At 56.0% G+C, this 20,874-nt stretch overlaps 2 protein-coding genes across 3 annotated transcripts in view; one reads left to right on the forward strand and one right to left on the reverse strand.

The window, feature by feature from the left end:
- Positions 1-5,597, forward strand: part of PTPN1 (protein tyrosine phosphatase non-receptor type 1) — a 66,706-nt gene extending 61,109 nt beyond the window's left edge. For both annotated transcript variants that reach the window (XM_059407222.1, XM_059407223.1), the window contains exon 9: positions 2,072-5,597. In XM_059407222.1, the coding sequence (XP_059263205.1) occupies positions 2,072-2,258 (187 nt within the window). In that variant the 3' untranslated portion in view covers positions 2,259-5,597. The remainder of the gene's footprint in view (positions 1-2,071) is intronic.
- Positions 5,598-5,669: 72 nt separating this feature from the next.
- RIPOR3 (RIPOR family member 3) overlaps positions 5,670-20,874 on the reverse strand; it is a 71,822-nt gene continuing 56,617 nt past the window's right edge. The window contains 17 exon segments of the mRNA XM_059407221.1: positions 5,670-7,658; positions 8,104-8,194; positions 9,640-9,723; positions 10,710-10,784; positions 10,786-10,913; positions 11,153-11,314; positions 11,946-12,107; positions 12,744-12,879; positions 13,517-13,634; positions 14,629-14,759; positions 15,601-16,170; positions 17,516-17,645; positions 19,134-19,279; positions 19,358-19,483; positions 19,652-19,695; positions 20,037-20,100; positions 20,266-20,415. Coding sequence (XP_059263204.1) covers positions 7,555-7,658; positions 8,104-8,194; positions 9,640-9,723; positions 10,710-10,784; positions 10,786-10,913; positions 11,153-11,314; positions 11,946-12,107; positions 12,744-12,879; positions 13,517-13,634; positions 14,629-14,759; positions 15,601-16,170; positions 17,516-17,645; positions 19,134-19,279; positions 19,358-19,483; positions 19,652-19,695; positions 20,037-20,100; positions 20,266-20,415 — 2,421 coding nt within the window. The 3' untranslated portion in view covers positions 5,670-7,554.

Below are 20,874 nucleotides of genomic sequence, written 5' to 3' on the forward strand. Positions count from 1 at the left end.
CCCTGGCTTCTAGCCAGTCCTGAAACGTGCTCTCCAGGTTAGACCATGTACTAATTTAACCTTTTGTGTAGTTTTGATTAACGTAATGCCATTTAGCAAGGTTATTGAACACATTCTAATGCATGTGAAATACTGAGATCACTGGAACATGACCCCTGCTCTGTATTCTAGACCATCTTGTTGGGGCAGGTACAGTGGATTATGGATGAGACCCTGTGGACAATAAGGAGATGGAAGTGTATGCTGTGGTGGTCAGCCATCGAGAAGATACCCTACCTTCCCAGGGTGCTCAAGGAGGGCCTGCATGAGGCATGGAAGCATGGAGAAGGAATGGGTGTGAGCCTGAGCCCCAGCCTGTGGAGACAGTACCCTTGCTCCTGCTTCCTGGATGAGTGCACGCTTTGGCCCAGCATTTGTACACATCTAGAAATTTGGTTTGCAACACTTTGCAAACAGGAGTCCAAAGAGATCTATAGGGGGAGGTGTTCATTGTGGCATCACTGAAAACGGTGACAAGAGACAAGCTGATTGTATATGTAGGGATTAGGTAACTCGTGCTTTCTCCTTACTTTGGGATACTTTGGAACTGTTAAAGGATACAATCAGGAATGCACTAATGCAGGCGTTGGAATAACAATACTGAAGTAAGCAGGTTAGACATGGCATGTCCGTGAATGGTCCTCTAGCTAAACTCATCATCAGAATCTTACCTGGGCGCCTTGCCAAATGCTGAGTGCCAGGCCCCAGTGCTGACGCGTGCAACTAAGTCAGCAGGGTCCTTATGCAACTGGGTCCCTATCACAGCCCCATCACCTCTGGGACTTGTCCAGTGGGGCCGTGCAATGTGCTCGGCAGTAGCTCCGTGAAAGTCCGCTCAGGAGACCGTGCCTGGCTTCCCAGGGTCTCTGGTGACGTTCTCAGGGCGTGCCAGTGTGCTCCATCTGAGGGCCTGCCAAGAGTTGAGAGTGAGCGAGGTGAGAGCTGGCACGTGACTGGTGTCTAGTCTGTCATGTGTTCTGTTCTGTATTCGCTAAGACTGGGGGGAGAGGGGATGCTTTTCAGTGTGTGTGTGTGTGTGTGTGTGTGTGTGAGAGAGAGAGAGAGCGAGAAGGTGGCAGGGAGGGGAGTGTGGATCTGGGAAGCCAAAAGTCAGCGAGTTCCAGGAAAAAATGGGGTTGTGCCAAGAACATAGGTGCCTCTGGACACCAGTGGGGGCCCACGTGCACACAGGCCTCAGCCCTGCAGCTAGGGCCCCACAATGGGGAGCAGAAAAGCAGGTGCTTTGTGCCACCTCCTGGGGAGGTAATGCCTCAGGGGTCCTGCCGACTACACACGGTGCTGCTAGGGTAGAAAAGCTGTGGAGATGCATGTGAGAAGCAGGACATCTTGTGGTCAGGTCTTCTGTCGGGAGGCAAGGGCAGGGGGAGAAGGAAAGGCCTGGGGGAGGTGGCAAAGAGAGGAAGGGCCTCTGTTGCCTCTCCTGAGATAGGCCTGGAAGGAGAGCACAGTTCACATCGTCCCCGCACGGGGGCACTCTGGCTTGCCACCAGGAGGGCAGCCGGTCTATACACAGGAGGCCTGAGAAATGGTCTTACTGGCGGGATTTGAGCGATGCTGGGGCCTCAACCCGGGGACAGGGCAGGCTGAGGGGCAGAGGGAATACGTGATGTCCTCATGTCAACAGCAGTAAAGGCTCCTGTGCAGGGGCCCGGGGAGAGAGAGAGAGAGCATGCGGGCCGCACCGTGGCCCTCCCTGAACTGAAGGGGAACATTGTCCAAGCAAACCCCAGGGCAAATTAGCACCTAGCTTTGCACCAGCGCCTGTATTTCTCAGCAGAGTCTCACCCACCTTCCATCACCAAGGAGTCCATGGGGCTCCAGAACCATACCCTGGCTGTGGCGGCCGTCTGGGTCTCTGGGGCAGGGGAGGGTGTGTGTGTGTGTGTGACAGGTGGGCTTCAGGTCAATATCCGTGTTCCCAAGGTCTTGGCAGTTCCCACTGTAGCGATACCATTGCCGCTTTTGTTTTCCTCAGAGTGAGTAACCCGTCTCTGTGCATCTCCTCCCTCAGCACCAGTCCAGACACTGAAGTCAGAAGGCGGGCCGTGGGGGCAGGTCCTGCCCAGGGGGAGCCCTCGCCGCCCAAGGAGAAGCAGGACCCGGCGCTCACTCCCTGGAAGCCCTTCCTGGTCAACATGTGCATGGCCACGGTCCTCACGGCCGGCGCGTACCTCTGCTACAGGGTATGTTTTCACTGACGGACATGCTGGCAAGACCGTGGGTACAGAAAGCACTGGCCGACAGCCCGGCGTTAGCATTCAGTGCTGTGGAAGGATCTGAGCCAGTCTCAGAAGAAACAGAGCAAAGGTTTTTAAAGGCTGGAACTGTGAAGGGCTAGCAAGAGAGAATTGAGGATTGATGCACTGGGGTTTTAAGGAGCCCTGTGATCCCAAAAATATATAAGAGTCTAATCTCAGGGCCTTAACCTATTCAGGAGTAAGTAGAAAAAATGCCAAATATGTCTCTCTCTCTCTCTCTTTTTTTTGTTACTGTTGTTTGTTTTTGAAAAAAAATAATAGAATTACAACACATTGTTGTTTTTAACCTTTATAAAAAGCAGCTTTTGTTATTTCTGGGAAAAACAAAAAAGAGACTAGGCACTTAACGAAACTTCCTTGTACCCTTAGGTGGTGTCAGCAGATACGCAGTTTATATTGGATTTCCCAGGGAAAGATTTCCCGTGCTTTTACGAATGTAAAATCCTTTGGAGAAGAGGGTTTAAGGGTTCAGGGCGCCGTCTTGCTCAGTCGCTTCCTCTGCTCTGCGCACACTGAGCTAGGACAGCGCCTGTGAGCTTTCCCATTTTTAGAAGAGAAACAACAGAAGGCCATCTCTAGAAAGCAAAGCCCGGCTTCTGCTTTTGCTCAGGGTGTCCCACCAGTTTCCCATTGCTCATTTCTCCATCCATCCCTTCTCGCTCCGGCCATCTGGCGCAGGCCCTGCCCTCGTCACCCCACCGCCACAAACGGGGTTCCCCCAGGCCCCTGCGTCATGGTCTGAGGTCACAGCAAGGTGGCCACCAGCTTCTCAACCTGCCGTTGAGGTCCCGAAGGAACAGTTTCCACTTCCTTCAGAATAGAAATGCTGTTGCAGTAGAGATCCACACGCAAGATGCGTGTCGCTGGTAATGTACAGGGAAGACGGAGGTTTAGCCTCAGAACTCTAGTCGTGGAAATCACTTCACAGGACTTCTTAAAAATTTTTTAAATATTTTGTCTTTTTTTGCAAGCGGCCATCTTTGAGTACATCGGATGGTTTAGCAATGTGTAAACAATGCTTTCCCTAGGGGTGATTTTTGGGGAGACGGGCTGTCCTAAAAGAGAAACGAACCCCCTTCGCTGGAGGCTGGGGAGGCTGGGGTAGTGCGTGAGTCTGCCGCTCTGCGGGGGTGGGTCCGGGCTCATCTGAAAATGTTTGGTTTCATTCCAGTTCCTGTTCAGCAGCAGCACATAATCTGACCCACCTCCACTCCACCTCCACCCCACTGTCCGCCTCCGCTGCTAGAGCCCATGTGCCTGGCAGGCAGGCCGTGGTGGGTAAGGGCCGAGGACAGCGTAGCCAGCCGGGACCTGGAGGGACGTTTGTTCTGCACTAAAACCACCCTCCCCGGGCTGTTGGTTCTCACTCCTTTTGACTCTGTTTCCCCTCCCTTTACTTCGAGTATCCAATCCACTACCCATTTTTTGAGGAGAGCACAGTAGAGTCCGGTGCTGGTGGCCTGTGCGAGTCACGAGGCCCACCCCGCCACGTGCTCCCCCTTGGTGTGGCCCAGTGCAGCCCGGGTAGGCAGCACCCAGTGTCCTCCCCGCTAGACCTCCACGGAGACCGTGTGCAGTGAGCCTCTCCACTCCATATTTATTTTTTTGTTTTTGTCTTTTTTTCCCCAAAGGCATCCATAGTGCATTAGCATTTTCTTAAACCCATAACGTATTAAAAATTTTTTATGTCAGCCTTGCATCAAGGGCTTTATCAAAAAGTACAATAATAAACCCTCAGGTAGTGCTGGGAACATAAGACTTTGCCATGAGCCTGCTGCATCAGACCAGTACTAGGAAGGTGGACGGTTGTAAGCAGTCGTTATTTCGTGACATTGTGGGTAACGTGAGAAGAGGTTTGGCATATGTTTATAGAACATGGGATAATATATACTGAACACTTGGATATTTAAGATACATGACGTGAGATGACTTTGACCCAGTTATCCCCTCCCGGTATCTGCTAGAACCTTGTTCTCAGTCACTGCTTTCCCTGTGTGTATTAGAATGCATGTTCGGTCGTCTCGTGCCCCAATCAGATACCACGTGCTTGAAACACTTAGCTCTCTGCTTATTAATGTGCCCCAGTACAAGTCCAATCTACCTTTGCATGATCTGATCATTAACATGGCTGTGGTTCCTAAGACTTGCTGAAATCCGCCATTCAGCAGTGGAGTGATGTTTTCCAATAACAGATATTTGCCGAATTCCTGGCATGACACTCTGGTGACTTCCTGGTGAGGCCCAGCCTGGCCTTGTCCAGCTGGGGCCCACTGTAACTCAGACATTCCAAGGGTATGGGAAGCCGTAGTCACACCTCACGCTCTGGACATATAGGCAAGCAGGGTCCCCCCCCACACACACACACCCTGGGGATCAGCCTCCATGGTCAGAAGTTCACGCTCCTTTCGAGCAGACTGTGATTTGGAACCAAGGCAACTGTTGGAAACCACACGCCCAAAGCAATCTGGGTGACAGTCCCTCGGAGTCCGCCTGCCACCGTCCCGTTCTGGGGGCCTTGCTGAGAGCCACGTCTGCCCCTGCCCTTGAACCCTGGGGACTGATGGTGCTCACGACTCTTCCTGCAAGGGAGCTTAAGACCTCCACATTAAGTGGCTTTTTTAACAAGAAAAACAAAACAAAACAAAAAACAAGGCAGCTGTAGCTCACAAGCTGCTCTTTTGCCAGCATTTTCACATTTTGCCTTTCCCATGTTAGAAGCCCGTGCAGAGAAACTCTGCGGCGGGAACATTCGAGGCATCGCTCCGCAGAGCCTTGGTGAGGTGTGGGTGAGGCTGAGGTGCCAGGCTGGAGGCGTTTTTGAGTTGGTCTTGTTTGTTTGTTTTTTGAAGTCCTGTATATGTATGTAGTAGTTTGGGTGTGTATATATAGTAGCATTTCAAAATGGATATACTGGTTTAACCTCCTATCCTTGGAAAACAGATGGCTCTCCATCTTGTTACACGTATGTTAGAGAAGTAGCGAGCTGCTCTGCTATATGCCTTAAGCCAATATTTACTCATCTGGTCATTATTTTTTACAATGGCCATGGAATAAACCATTTTTACAAAAATAAAAACACACAAAAAAAGCGAGGTGTTTCGGTATAATACCTTTTCAGGTGTGTGTATACATGGCTGCATGATGGGGGGTGGGGGGCGCGCGTCTCAGGGTCTTCTGTGACCTCACAGAACTGTCAAACTGTACAGATTTCCAACTTGCCATATAAATGATGGGTTTGCATTTTAGTTGCAACAATAAAATTTTTTTCTAAAGAACATGGATCTGGGGTGCCTCCCGTGCCTTTGTTGAATGGGCCTAAAGGAGGACGGGTACCTCCTGTTTCTTGCCGCCGCCACCAGAAAGCACGTACTGTCGCTCAGGCGGCCGAGGGTTACTGTGGCCCCCTGGGGTTGTGCTCACCTTTGAGCTGGGGAACCATTCCCTTCCTGGTGAGTTTATGTGACACTTCCGGCGTCAACCCAGCTTCTTGGACGACAACAGAAGCCACCTTCTGAATGCCCAGGGCCTCGGGCTACCTTAGCAAACCACCCAGACTGCTTGGAGGACTGCTCAGAACGCGTCCTCCTCAGTATCTGTCGAGCTGTGCTTGCTGGAGAAGTGACAGGATAGAACATTCACCTAGTCCTTCCTTGTACGCCGTTCATCTTCTCTAAAGTGAGTGGTTGACTCCTTGTTCTGAAATAATTTCAGATTTATAGAGTGTTGCAGAAATAGTACAGAGTTCCCTTATACCCTCCAGGGCTGTGTGATTGGCCGCTTGGGCCTCCTGGCAGGATCCGCAGACTGTGGTCATGTGACCTTGGGACGCCGCAGAGGACTGTGGCCATGGGAAGGTGGTGTCACACCCACTGTCACTTCAGTCTTTGTTTCAGATACAAAATGGCATCTAAGCTTTCAGGAAGTGGTGGAATGCCAGTGTGGGGGGGAGAAAAATGGCTGAAATCATAACTGGCACAGAAATCAGATGAGGCCAAGGGCAAGACGAGGAGGGGCCGTGCTGCTTGGTGTCTGTGTAGGAGCGGGCTCTCGGGGAGGCTTCGCGAACACGCGGAATACCGACGGCACAGAGAGCACCTTCGGGACGGGCTTGTGGGGGCCGCTTTGTCCCTCCATGGGAGGTTTGGGGAAACAACCACTATGCTCTGCTTTTTCCAGGTAAAGGGAAACACCCAGACAAATCGTTTTAATCGAAATTTCAGAAAATCGAACCTAAGGACAAGGCAAATAAATACTAAATTCAGTCTAAAAGCACAGAACATATACAGGAAGTTTACATGAGAAGCCTTCACTCAGAGTCCCCAGCGCCACTGTCGGGAGTCGCATTCATCCCACAGGCTGTCTCTGCGGCTCAGCACAAAAGCAGCTCAGGGCATCTTTGAGGTTTTTTTAATAGATTTAAATAGGAAACTAATTTTCCTTAAACATGTTCTTCAGTGAAATCTTTTTTCAAACCAGTTTATGGCTTCCAAAACAGTTTATTAACTGTCTAACCCTATAAAAGGCGTCACGTTGACTTGCTTCAAGAGTTCTGTTCCCTGATGATGGGAGAGGGCAAGGTGAACACTTCCTGCCACGACACTCAGGGTTGCTCGGCCGGTGGCATTTTCTTCTTTGTGCCATTGAACACGGGAGAATAAGGTCTGTGGTCAGCAGGCTCCACGGCGAAACCTTCGGGCTGCAGCTCGGCTTAAGAGCGTGAATTGTGAAACCCCAGCTCCCTCTTCCCACTGTCCCCAGCCTGCAGAGGGGACAGCCCGCTGCTGCTGATGGGACCCGCCGTGTCCTCCTCAGCAAGAGCAGTCCGCCTGCTTGCCAGTTCATTCCCAGCCCTCACTGAACCAGAACCTGCGGGGAGAACCCCAAGTGTCGTGCATTCCTCTTGGAACCTTTCCCTCCAGGCCTCATCCTGCCTGGCCTTGGCCCTTTTGCCATGCAGCTCGCTGGGGAAGGTCAGACACATTGTCAGGACCAAAAAGCTGATCCTGTGATTAGTCGTACAACCTTCAAAGTACCGGCCAGCCTCGTCTGCTCCAGTACGGAAGGCCTCATTTGTGCCCCTAGAAGTCGTGACTGGTCTGAGACGGAGGGAGGAGCGCAGGCCAGCTCACACCTAGTGGGGAGCACACAGCGCACCCCCCACCCCAAACTCTGTTCCTGTCAGGGCTGGGTGGGAACGAAGACAAGGAAGCCAACGTTGGAGTTCATCAGCCAAGGCTTAAAATACCGTGATTTCAACATCCGCCTCCTGGCAGAAGGCCTCTTCTGTTTGTTCCAAGTAGAGTTTGTCCATCCTCTCAAAAGCCAGGCGTCCTTTCTCACCTGAAATAGTAAGGTGACATGTCACTGGATTGTCCCCCCCCCCCCTTGGTGTTCCCGCTCTGGTGAGCCAAGATGGCCTTAGTGCCGACGCCTGGGTCTTGGGTGCCCCTGTAAGGGGCAGAGGCGGGGAGCGTTGGAGGAGCTCCTGCTGGCCACTCGCATGGACCCAGTGCCTCGCCCCTACATTCACGACAATTTGCTGAACCGTGTTCCTGCCTCGCATCTGGTGTTCATTCCCCAGAATCATAAACTGAAGTTTAAGAGGGAAATAAAAGCACTTCTTGCCACCTCAACCATGAAGGAAACCTATCTTGGCCAAATGCAGTTAAACGGGTCACTAACAGTGCCCAGCCCATGTGCTATCCTGCATCCTGGAGGGCTGGCCGCGGCCTCTCTGGCACCACCTCCCAGAAGTCCTCCGGTGCCCCACTGCACCACACTTTACCGAATGACAGTGTGGCCTCCCGGGCTGCTGTTCTCACGGCCTCCAGGTCAGACTGGCACAAGCTGGCAATCTGATCGATGCTTTCGATGCCCTGTTGGAGGTGGGGAGGGGGAAGAGGATCCTTTAGGGGACATTTTAAGTAGCAAGTGCAATCTACTTTTGTAAGTTCGGCAAGACCCCAGCCCTGGCACGGACCAAGGGGCCTCAGCCCCCTCCTTTTCTGAAGGCTTACAGGTTTTTTATATGGCCTCAAGTTCATCAGGAGTGCCTTTAGAAGTGCCTCACCTTTTCCATCCTGACACCTGCCCATGAGCCAGGCCATTGGCAGAGCTTTATGGATACCTTCTAGAAAGTCTTTTTTGAAAAGGAGAAGACCTGCTTCCCTCGAGACCTTCCTGTCTCCTCCTCTCCTAACTGTCCCCTCCTGGTCAGACTGAGAGCATCAGGTCTGGGCACAGCCGACCCTGGCTGCTCACCTCCGGGGCCAAGGACCAGAGCACACTTTGCCTTCCTCTACAGGGCACCCCACCCCTACCGCCTTACTGGTTGGTTGATTATAACTAGATGGTCCTCTTAGAATTTCTCTGGTTCTTTCCAGAGAGAATGGGGTGAGTAAGTTTAATCTGTTTTTCCTCCAGCAGTTCGGCAATGGTTTTTCTAAAATGAGAGCTCCAGATGCAGGTGAGGTGGAGGCGAGATGAGCACCCTTTCACCTCTCCTCTGGGAGCGTAAGTGGCTGAGCTGAATCTAGACGCTCCAGACGTTTCCTATTCTCTGGCCTGGAGTCACACTCCACACTCAAGGAGAGTTCAGCCTAAGGAGATCATTCAGAACTCCATATATATTTTTTAAAGCTCGTAATGATACTATTTATAATAAAAATGGAAGATGAACCTCAATTTGGTATCACACGAGAGTGGGGGAGTCCGTTTAACTTAAGATGACCCGTTCATAGAGAGTGCTACCTGCCTGCCGCTGAGAGTTCCTGTTAAACTCACTGCTTTTAAATTGTATTTAGCATGATCAACAATCTTAAATGCTCACACACATCCACAAACAAAAGAAACACAGCAAAATGCCAACAGTACTTTCCACTAAGTATTAGGATGATGACTAAACTCTGTGTTTCTGTGTTTCACTTTTTTTTTTTTTTTTCCTACAATGAGCTAATGGTGCTTTTAGAAATTTTTTATTGAGAATATTACAACATAGAATCCAGGGTCTCCGAAGCAAGTGTCTGGGGCCACTTACTTAGTCGAGCACAGCCAGAGCCAATGCTCCTTGACCACTGCTGAGCGGCCTCTGTGGGCAGACCAGACATCTGCTTCTCTAAAACGATCTCTTCAGGGGCTGTTTTTTGGTTTGGGGGGTTTTTTGGGGGGGTGTTTGTTGTTTTTGTTTTTTGGGTGTTTTGTTTGTTTTTTTATTTTGCTGGCGGTAAGTTTTTTTTGGTGGAGGGGCTCCCTGGTGAAATACCTTTGACACGAACTGACTTCAGGCTTCTCCCTGCCCTTGGCGGGGGCAGGTTAGACTCACCCTAAGGTGTTTGAGCGCCACACACGCGGCCTGCTGGAGTTTGGCATCGTTCTCCGTCAGAGCGTTGGTGTAGAAGAGCAAAGCCTGGGGAATTAAGTCGCTGTGAGTAGGGGGCTTCCAGGCCTCCCAGCGCTGGCAGTAAGTCGCGCCCTGCTTACCCTTCTCTAAACAAGAATCGGGCCCTGATCTAGTCATCTTTGCACTATGGCCACCCGGTCTCGGGGTGTCTGCGGCAGCATTTGGTTTATCTCTAAAGACACTGGTCCCTGGGCTCATGGTAATCAAAATCGAGATAAAATGTGACATCTGATAAATCAGATGTCCAGCCAGGGCCAACCGAAGACTTGGGCGTGCAGAGGGAGGTGGCCTTGGGGGCCGAAAGCTGAGCTGCTGCCTGAGGCCCGAGGACAAAACAGCTCTTCCCTTCAGTCCCCTTTCCCAGTCACAGTGATGGCCCCATCCCCTCGGGCACCTCAGCCAGAGGAGAGCTGCCACCGGCTTCCCAAAATAGCACAGGTTCATTAGGAAGCATGCGAGAAGGCACCTGGCTAAGGGGTGGCTCCGGAGACCATAGGAAGGCCTTGGTCTTGCCCCTTTAATTCTACATGCAAGCGGCAGATCACAGGGATAGAATACATTGTGTCAGAAGCGCCAAAAGTTACAAAGTGGTCAGGCTGTGGGGTGAGGTTCTGTGGGATCCTCTGGTGGTGGCCTGGCAGCCCCAGCCCAGTCCAGCCTGGATCCCCCCGCCAGACCGGTGTCTCCGGGGGCCACGGTGGGAGAAGGGCTGTGCTCACGCCATTGGAACATCCCTAAAGCAAGATGTCCTGGGGCACCTGGCCAGCTCTGTGGGTAGAGTGTGCAGCCCTTGATCGCAGGGTTGTAAATGAGAGCGGGTGTGGAGATTACTTAAAAAAACAAAATCTTTTAAAAAACCAAAACATCCTGCAACGAATGTAGCCCCCTTCAAATCTCATCCTTTATATTTTTCTGAGAGAGAAAACCGACCTCCCCGCAACTCACACACACACGTAGCCAGGAGGCTGCCGCCTCCCAACCTCACGCCATACCTTTTCCCGAAAGCTCTTGTTCCTGGCTGCTCTGGCCAGGCGGGCACTGGCTGCCCTGCACACTCGGGGGGGGCCCGTCCAGCTGGAGCAGCGCCCAGGCCCTCAGTGTCTGGGGCAGGGGCTGGAGCTGGCCCAGCCGCTTCCCCTGCAGCTTCCTGACCGCCTTGCCCTGCCCTGCGCACTGCAGCTCCTCGACGAGGGTCACTGGAAGAGAAGTGGGCCAGGGTCCCTCTGATTGCCGTCGGCGATACGGCTACAGGTCTCTTTGGCCGCTGCCAGCAGCCATGGGGAAACAGATCCCAGGGCAGGCCCGTGTGATCACCATGGCTCAGTCTGGATTGGTTTCAAAGGGCCTCCTGGAATCTCTAGGAAGGCTTTCTAGCAAGGGCTCAGATAGACCCTGAAAATGATAAAACCTCACCCAGCAGCCTCCCAGCCCCTACCTTCCTTGGTGAGCCGGCCAAAATGCTTCTCCAGGTCAGAGACGCTGTGCCGCTGCAGGTAGCTGTGGAACTGGAACCAGGTGACCGTCTCTTCTTCGGGAGGCCCGGCTCTGGGGAGCAGCCCCCCACAGCTGACCACCTGCTCCAGGAGCCTCCTGCATGCTGGCGGCACAAGAAGAGGCCGTGAGGGAAGACCAGGCCCTGTGGAGCTTCTCCGCCAGGTGCGGCTGAGTCAGTTTAAAGGGTTTTCCAGTGGCCTGTGGGCGACGCCCCTCCCTGGGCCTCCCCTGCCTGACGGAAGGAGCGTGCTGTAGCTGGGCTCTGCGGGCCCCGAGACAGGCGTTGTTCTGGGGGTGCGTCTCCTGCCCTGGGCTGGGCTGGGCGGGGTGCCCCGTGTCTGGGAACATTCAGGCCAAGTAGCAGCCCCGCGCTGGTTAGAGCGGCCCCAGTTCCCGAGCCACTGGAAGGGAGATGCTCTGAGTTCCGAGAAGAGTCCAGCCAGCATTGGAGGACACCGTTCTCCTCCCTCCCTTCCCATAAGCGTTCGTTCTTAACCCCTTTAATGTTCTGGTGGAAGCTACACGGTCCATCTGCAGAGACACGGACCAAGCGGCAAAGGCCGACAACTTCGGTTTCGCAAGCTCCTTCCTACTCCCGGGGAGAGGAGGCGACTCGTGGGCCAGCTGAGAAGTGTCCTCCCTCTGGTGCCATGAAGACACGGGGGATGCAGGCAGGGCTGGAACCAAATCCCCAGCGCACTCAGTACAGCGTTGCTTGTGGGAAGTGCGGGTACCTATTTCCAGCTGTCCCGGGTACTTCCCTCGGACTCTGTGCAGGAACGTTTTCTTGAGCTGGTTCAGCAGCGTGGTGCCGGCGCAGGACAGGACCCTGCCGGGCTCTGTGCACCCTTCCCACAGCTTCAGGCACCCCTTCCTCCGAGCGGCCTGCGGAACGACTGAAAGCCCGGGTCAGGCCCCCGCGGGTGGTGGGGAAGGGCCGGCAACGAGCGACCCACAGGTTTCCTCCCGCTCTGAGGCCGGAGGGGTCAGGGAGGTGAGGGGTGACCGGACCCCACGCAGCTTCCCTTCCCACGTCCCACATGACCCACGAGGATAGGCAGCTTCAGCTTCGCCAGGCCTCTCCCCCGCGGTCTCCGTAGCAACTGGGACAGCTACAGCCTCCAGCTTCTCGTGGACACACGGAGTTTCCGTAGGGAGCAGGCAGGTTGGGGGGCACTGATACTCTTTGTGTTTTAGTGCACGCTCTGTGCCTCAGAAGTGTCCTGGGGATTAGGTCACTGAACACTCTCCAGGGGCCTCCCCTTTATACAGATGGGGAAGCCGAGGCCCAGAGAGGTGAATCCTTTGCCCAGAGTCACACAGCTGACGGAAGAGTGCTGCCGACTTCAGGGCGGCCCAGTCTACAGTCTGTCAGAGCTCAGCCCAGTCGCCGCCACCCCGGCGCATCCCCCCCGGACTCCAGTTAATTCTGAACGTCAATCAGGAGGCAAGGCGAGGCTCCCCTGGGCTTCGTAGCCCCTCGCTTCCTGCCATTCACAAGAGCGGCCCGTGGGTGGCAGGCAGTTACTTACTTTCTTCGATGGATGTTGCCTTGCCGACCTTCTCAAAATCGAGCACAGAAAGCATCTCCAGAACCTGCTTTTGCTGCACAGCTTCTTCCAGAAGGCTCTCCTGGACCACCCTCGACAAGTTAGGAGAGGCCAGTTTCTGGAAAGCAGCCCACAATGCTCCTTGTTAGCCCAGAACATGCCCCCTGAGGTCCGAGATCACGACTGCAGCTCCCACCTCCCCCTTGCCCATCCTTTCTATCCTGACAGTAGCTCTCATCCGGGGATTCCTGAGGCACCAAGGCGGCAGAGATGGTGGGATGCAGGCTGCGACTGCCAGGGGCCACCTTTGCCACCAGAAAGGGCCTCCCTGGCGGAGCAAGCCAGCCAGTGCAGGCAAGCAGAGCTGAGCAAGACCCAGTTGAGAATATTTGAAACCCTGGATCCAGCTGATCCTGAAGCCAACTCCAGGGCCTTTCAGTTCTGTGACCCAGAAAGTTCTTTCTGGTTGAGCCAGCTTGGAGGGGGGCTCTGGTGTCTGCAGCTGAAGGAGCCGCGGTGTCTGATTTTGGTCCAGCACTTGGGATACATAAGGGCCGCGTGACTCTTCTCCCAGGCCTGAACCTTCCACAGAGGAATCAGAGTCTCCCTGGCTCTCAGGGTGGGGCTGTCCTGCCTGCACGTGCTCCCCACCACCGTCAAGATCAGTTCTTTGCAAAGAGGACTCCCCATCCCCAACCTGGTTTCCCACCAAGCCGCCCCCAACCCCCGACCCCCCAGCCCCATCCCTTAGTCACCTGCAACAGAACTTTGCAGACTTGGAGGTGGACCGTGAGCAACCTGTCCAGCTCCAGGGTGCCGGCCGTGAGCCCCCTAGATGACGCTTTCCTTGGGGGCAACGGGATCCTGTCCTTTCTGTGTTGGATCGAGAAGAACTGGGTGACCATTCCAGTTAGCAGCCCAGCTCCCTCCGAGGAGGGAAGACACCCTCCCTTCTTGGAGAGCTCTGATCAGGGAGGCTCACTCCAGGCCCCAGGGAGAAAGAGCTCCACCCAGGAGAAATCCAGAGAAAAGCAGCAAATGCCCGCAACAACTCAGAACAGGCGCTGGCGTGGTGTGGGCCCTGGAGACAGGGGGAGTCGGGGACACTTTCCAAGGTGGGCAACCTGAAGTCAGAAGTTCAAACTAACCCTTAGCTCGGGACTTGGTCACAAACTAATCCTTAGTGACTCAGGACTGGTCTGCCCTCCCGGCCTCAGTGTACTCATCTGTAAAGTGGGGACAGGAATACCAAGCTCAGGGCAATGAGGGGTGAGGGCAACCCTGCCAGCCAGCAGGCCTGGCACCATGTGGACTTCATGGTAGGAGCCGAGCCCAAGGCCCGAGGACACGGTGACCCTGGGATGTCGGTGGGAGTGCCAGCCCCTCCCCATGGGGTCGTGAGAGGAGGAGACGAAGTTTACTGTGTATCCTCTGCTGCCGCTGAGATTTGGTCCTGGAGCCAGGTGTGAGCGGGGCAGACGGGGCTGCTGAGCTGAGGAGGTGGATGTCAGAGGTGAGGGCAGATTGTGCAGAAGAACAGGGAGCGTGGGTCACTGCTCACTGCTGCCCGTACGAGAGGCAGAGGACAGAGGTTCTACTGTGTGTTTTACTGTCATTTTTTAAGATGAACACGAAACGGCCCATTGCTCAGAGCTGAGGACCATGCTGCGGGACTGTCATTCACTCAGTGGTCAGTACCGGCCCACTCCGCGCCAGGCGGTGGGCACGCAGGGGCGGGGAGCACAACAGACAGACGAGGTAAGTACAGACTGGGCCGAGGGCCATAGATGGCATTGGCTGGAAGCCCACAGGAGGCCTGGAACGGAGGCTGCTTCCCCGGGTCTGTGCTGGGAGGGAGCGCACTTACCGGGGTCCCGGGCAGCCCCCGAACAGGGACAGCTCCTGTGGGGCGAGGTCGGCGTTGAGGAAGGCGAAGCTCTCCAGGATGCACTCCATCAGGCTCTCGGCGGAGGCGTGCTCCTGGGGGGCTCGGTGGGGCTGTGGACGGAGCGGCGAGCCCTCAGCTCGGACCCTTAGGAAGAGGTTGCGAGCCTCAACTGCCCCAGTGAAACGCCCCCAGTGAAGGACAGGCAGGTAGCCTGTGACAAGGGATGGCGCAGGAGCACAAGGGACACAGGTCTGAAAAGCCTCACCTGGCTCACAGCCCACAGGGCCAGGGCCAGGGCTGTCAGATTGTTTGATTCTCAAACAAAAAAAAAAGCTGGAAACTTAGATTTTTGTGGGAAGCTGTCAATTTTTAAATATTGGCCACCAATTCCAAATTATTTTTATTTTTTTTAATATTTTATTTATTTATTTGACAGAGATCACAAGTAGGCAGAGAGGAAGGGAAGCAGGCTCCCCGCTGAGCAGAGAGCCCAATGCGGGACTCGATGCCAGGACCCTGGGATCATGACTTGAGCTGAAGGCAGAGGCTTTATAACCCACTGAGCCACCCAGGCGCCCCCATCTAGCATCTTCTGACCCAGGCAGGTGGGGCTGAGGCTGGGTGTTCTGCTTCCTCCTCTCTCTCTGCCTGCCTCCCTGCCTACTTGTGATCTCTGTCAAATAAATAAATAAAATCTTTAAAATAATAGTAAAAAAAAAAAAAAAAGATGCTAGATGAGGTTCTTGGCCAGGCGCAGAGCAGGTTATCTGCCCCGATCCCCGACTTCCTCTTACAATCCTCCTCCCAGCCAGTGAGGGCCATGGTTCTCCCCACTTGACAGATGAGCAGACTGAGGCTCAGAGGGAAGACACTGACCAGGATGCCGGCCCAGGCCGGCTGCCCCTAGAGACGACTCCCCCTTGTTAGGCCCTGGTAAATGCATACACCCACCTTCAGCCGGTCCCTGAAGCTGAGAAGCTGGTACTCCAGCTCCCGCAGTTGTGGCTGGGGGTCCACGGAGCGCAGTAAATCCAGGACCTCTTGCAGGGGCCTCTCAAGGGTCACCTCTGGCCCATCCACTCTGTCCTCGGGTTCTCCTTCGTCATGGTCCTTCTGGCTGCCCGGGGCTGTATGGTTGTGCACTGGGGAGCCTCCTGGCAGGTCGGGGTCCTCTATTCCCAAATTCCTCCAGCCAGGCTGCTCCACGAAGGCGGCTCCCGCCAGATGGGCTATCTCTGGCAGCAGACCCAGGGACTGGGCATCCTCCTGGGCCTCCTCTTCAATGGAGGTGTTGGGGCCAATGGCCAAGGGCAGGAACCCCACATCCGAGGTGGAGGCTGAGGTGCTGGTCTCTGTGTCTCGGGGGTCCTCGGAGCTGAAGGAGTCCATCTCAGGCAGCTCCTGACTCTGGCTCCGCAGGCCCGGGCCCCGAAGGTCATTGTCAGATAGGTAGCTGAGGATGGGGGTGGCCCTTGGCCCACCCAGCAGCAAAGCCTGCTGCGCTGGCTGCTGCAGGGCAGACTGGGGAGGGGACACAGGACCAGCCTCACTGTCACACCAGGAACCAGGACAAAGCCCCCAGCGGCGCTTCCCTCCCTAGACACCCACCCTGCCGCTGTGACTGAGGCCCACCAAGGCTACCGGTAGCCGGGAGGTGCTGACAGGACCCTGCAGTGTCTCTGCCCAGATCCCCATGGTCCTAACTCACTGTGCCTTTCCAGCCCCTGGGGCCACCACACCACTGCTCATGACCTCCAGGCTCCGTGCCTTCCTGTCCAAGGGCCTTTGCAGGGACTGTGCTCTTTTCCTGGAACCTTCTTCCCCCTGGTCTTTGTGATCGTGCCCTTGTGCCCTCAGGCCCTCACTCAGACGACACCCTCACTGGGGACCTTCCCCTGCACAAACTATTTTAAGGAGCAAGTCCCACCTTGCCCCCAGAGTCCCCTTCCTGGCTGATGTTCCCAAGGTCCTTACGCCCTTGGGCAGGCGGTGCTCCCTGAGGACACCGTCCTCACCTGGCCTAGAACAGGGCCTGGCACAGAGTTCTGAATGGGTGACGGGAATGGGCGAGCCCTCGCCCCCTCTGCGGCAGCCCTTCCCTCCCCTTAGACCACTAGTAACTGTTGATGTTCCCACAGCACCAGCCGTTCTCATCAGGCCTTCTTCCAAGCCCTTCTCGTGTATTCACTTGTTTAATCCTTGCAACCCTCCACCAGAGCGGTGCTGTTGTTTTGAGTTCTCCGATACAAGAATTGATGACCAGAGCAGTTGAGTGCCTCGCCCAAGGTCACACAGCAAGTGAGAGGCATAAACGGAATGTGACGCCCCGCTTGTCTGGCTACAGAGTCCATACTCTGGGCCAGATGTGATTTTTTTTTTTTTTTTAACTGAAGTATGGCGGGCCCACCATGGCCAGAATATGGAAGAAGCTGACAACAATAGTTGTGCTAAGGAGAGGACCCGGATCTCTGGAGGTCATGGGAAAGAGATGTTTTACTATACACTATGTCAAGGTATTACCTACTAGGAACATATATGAAATTTAATTTTAAAACAAGTAAATTGGAGGCCAAGGCTATGACGGGGGTGGTAGAACCCTCCAGAGAACATGCCTCGAGGCCTCCAGGAGAACCAGGCAAGCCCAGAACCGAGCCCAGAGGCCCCCAGAACGGAGGGCTGACAGGAAGGAAGAGCCCCCAAACCCACCCAGGATGGCCCCAAAACAAGGGAGGCTGAGTCCAGGGCTTACTACCTCCGGAGGCGCCAGGCTGCTCGGCCCAGCCCTGCACACCAGCCCCCAGGGAGCGGCCCCCGTCCGCAATCCCCGCGTGGCCACAGCATCCCTGCCCTGGGGAGGCTCACTCACCAGGTAATACCTCTCTCGGAAGCTGGGGGTGCTTGGGGGTGTCCAGTTGTACAAGGAGCCCTTCCTGCTGCCCATGGAGAACTTGCCTGTGGGACTGGGTGACATCAGGAAGCTCTCAGTATCAAACGGGCTGGAGGAGAGAGCAGAAGGGCAGGGCGTCACCCACGCCTGGGAGGACCCCGGAGCACAGACCAGACCTGGGGGGTTTCTAAGAGGGATAGAGGCTTGGCAGGGGCCTGGCCTGGGGTCACAGGCACAGCATAGGGACTCTAGGTGCACATGCTCAACCCCCTGAAGGCCCTGAGCCAGACGGCTCATGTGAATGGCACCCCCTTTGGAGGTCCCTCTGAGAAGCTCAGCAGAGGCACAGTGGACACTCGGTTCTGCCATTTTCTGGGTCAGCGACATCACCATCCCTCTTGTCTTCATCTGTACAAGGGGCACCATTATCTCTCAAAGGACCTCTGTCAGTCCTGGTCACAGGTAAGGCCGGGAATCCAAAAGGAACGTGTGAAATACAGGGGAAGTGGGGCTCAGCCGGCCCCTCCCTGAGCCTGCCCTGGGAGCCAGGAGGTCTAGGAATCTCCCTACCACACGGAAACCTGCTCTCTCTCCTTCACTCAAAGGCCTGGCTCGGGCTCTGGCTCTGTGGGGCCCAGACGCTGCAGGCGCCTCCTGGGAAGGCTGCCCGGCCTGCCGAGGACAGCTACAGGCCGCGAGATGCCTGCCGCCGTGGATTTGCCTCCCTCCCATGGAAGTCCCTATGGGCTCAAAGGGGCGTCCCGGGAAAGAAGTGTCCCCCACCCCCACTAGACAGGTGAAGACACTGAGGCTGGGGCTGCTCACTTGCCCCAATTCACCCGACTGGGGAGAAAGCAGCAGCAGGGACCCCAGGCTTGGATGCCCACCCCAAGAAGAAGAGACTGGAGAGACTGGCCCCAAGAGTCAGAGCAAGCACCCGCCCGGAGGAAGCGTGCCTCAGCCCTCAGCTCCCGCAGCACCTGCTGTGCAGAGCGAAGAGAAGAGAATTCTCTCAAAACGATAGGTTTCATTTAGAGGAAGAGCAAACACAAAGCCTGTGCAGACCACCAGCATTCAGGGAACAGCCGGAAACAACCCCTGCCCCCTGCAATGCCTGATGGAGAGCTCCCCACCCCAGGCAGGGATTGTTTTCTTGAGTGTCCCCCATCCATGGGGTCCTGGTCCAAGGGAGCTAAGTGAGTGCCCGCCTGTGCCTGCAGGGGAAGGTGGTGAAGGGGGCTGTAGGTGAGTCTTCCTGGGCGGAAACTAGGCTCCCCCACAGAACCCAGCCCAGGAGGCCTCTGGAAAGGGTCCTGGCCAGCACAGGTCTCTAGTCGTAAGAGGGAACGAGAACTCAGAGGGGCGGGGAAGGTCGGGTGGGCAGAGGCTACGAAGGAGTCTAGGTTCCAGCCTGTCCCTGGGGCAGGATGAGGGCAGGATGCCCACTGGTGGGTGCTAGGCTGCAGTCCGACCACCAGGGGGAGCAAGGGAGGCCTCTCACCGCTCACGCTGTGGGTGGGAGTCCTGTGGGTGGCAATTTGGGGCTGGCCTTGGGGAGGGGCATCAAAGCCCAGGAAGGCAGCAGGCCCCCACTCACTTCCATAGCACCTCCAGCTGGAGCTTGATGGTCCCCAGCTCTGTGATGTCCACCACGATCACCTGCGGCCTGGTGGTGAAGAAGTCCGTGATGTCGCACGTCACCGTGCCCACTGCCAGTGAACTCAGGCCCCTCAGCTCTGTCACCTGGGTGGAGGGCAGTTGTGGATGGCATCTGAGCTGAGTCCCTGGGCACCCTGGCCCCGTGCCCCAGGCCCCACCCACCTTGATCTCGAAGTTCTCGTGCAGGGTGGGGATGAAGGCCTTCTCCTCCTCCTCCCAGGTCTGGCTGTCGTCTGACTCGATCCGGCCCTTCAGCTTCCAGCGCTGGCGGCCCAGACGCATGAGTACCTGTGGGCATGGCCCAGGAAGGGATAGGTCAGCTGCCCCAGGTAGGCCCGCCCCCTTGCCACCTGTCTGGGGGGGTCCCCCAGCAGGGACCCTGGTTCCCAGCAGCTCCCAACCCCCTAAGGCCTGGTGGGGAGGAACCCTGAGGCCTGACAGCAGAGGTGGCCCTACCTCATACTGGTCTCCGGGACAGAGGCGTGCGTAGCCCACCAAGCCTGGAACACAGAGACAGGCTCATCTCCTCTCTGGCCTACTCTGCCCCCACCCCACGGACCTCAGGCCCTCACTGGGGAACCCCCTACCCAAGTGTGGGTGTCTGCATCAGGGAGGGATAAGTCGTCAGGACGGGCAGTGGACAGGACTGGGCCTTCACGTCCAACTCAGGGGACGGGCCTCTGCTGAGGTCACAAGTCCCATGAGAGGAAGCCCGGAGTTTTGCCTGGAGCCCTGGGGTTCTGACCAAAGCCCCACCCTGCAGAAGTCCCAGGGCCCCCAAGAAGGCCTGAGGCCCCCGCCTGAACTGGCTTCCACCCCCTCCCGCTCTCAGCTCGGTTACCTTTCATCCTGATGTGAAACTCTCCCAGGTGAACCTCCAAGGCCGCCTCGATGAGCCACATGTCCTGCAAAGCCCCACACAAGGTGGCTCGCGGACCAGCCCAGGGCATGCAGATCCTGCCAGCCAGAGGCGCGGGCAGTGGAGGGGGGTGGACAGAGAGGGATGCTTCTTCGGGGTCCAGGCACCCCCCCCCATAGGCTGCCCTCTGCGTCCCCCACTGCCCACGCACCTCGATGCACTCCTGCAGGCTGCGGCCCAGCTCCTGCAGGCTCTCTCGGGAGGCGCGGCTGGGCGGGCACCTGGAGAAGGCCCTCTGCATGTTGGAGGCTCCATCCCGCAGACGGCACTGGATACAGTAGCCCTCGTAGAGCTCATCCACCTGTGACAGGTGCATGGGCTGCTGGGTGCTGTCCATGCCGGGGCGCGGGGTGCCACGCAGCCCTGCACTACAGGGTCAGCGGTCCTGGGGTCCCCCGCCCATGAACGTGAGCCCAGGGACAGAGACCACACTGCTTACGCACTCTGCACGCAGCGCCCGGCAGTGCACAGTAAAAACTAGTGAACTGGGTGGGCAAATGCACCACTTCCCCTCTCCCTGTGCAACTTCTGGACTGTAAAACGGGGAAGGGAGGTTTGTGACACCCTGCCGAGCCACTGGGCCGCCGGGAGAGTAAAGCAAGGGCATGGAAGAGCTGGCAGAGTATAAAGCTTAAAGGCCTTGCTGTGTGACCTTGGGCCCATCCTGTCCCTCTCTGGGCCTCTACTCTCCCATCTCTGCAATGGGGTGGTTGGACTCAGACTTCTCGCCCTGTAAAATGGAGCATAAGGTCTTTCCCTC

The sequence above is a fragment of the Mustela nigripes genome, chromosome 7 (genome assembly GCF_022355385.1).
Source record: "Mustela nigripes isolate SB6536 chromosome 7, MUSNIG.SB6536, whole genome shotgun sequence".
In the NCBI taxonomy this organism is placed as follows: Eukaryota; Metazoa; Chordata; class Mammalia; order Carnivora; family Mustelidae; genus Mustela; species Mustela nigripes.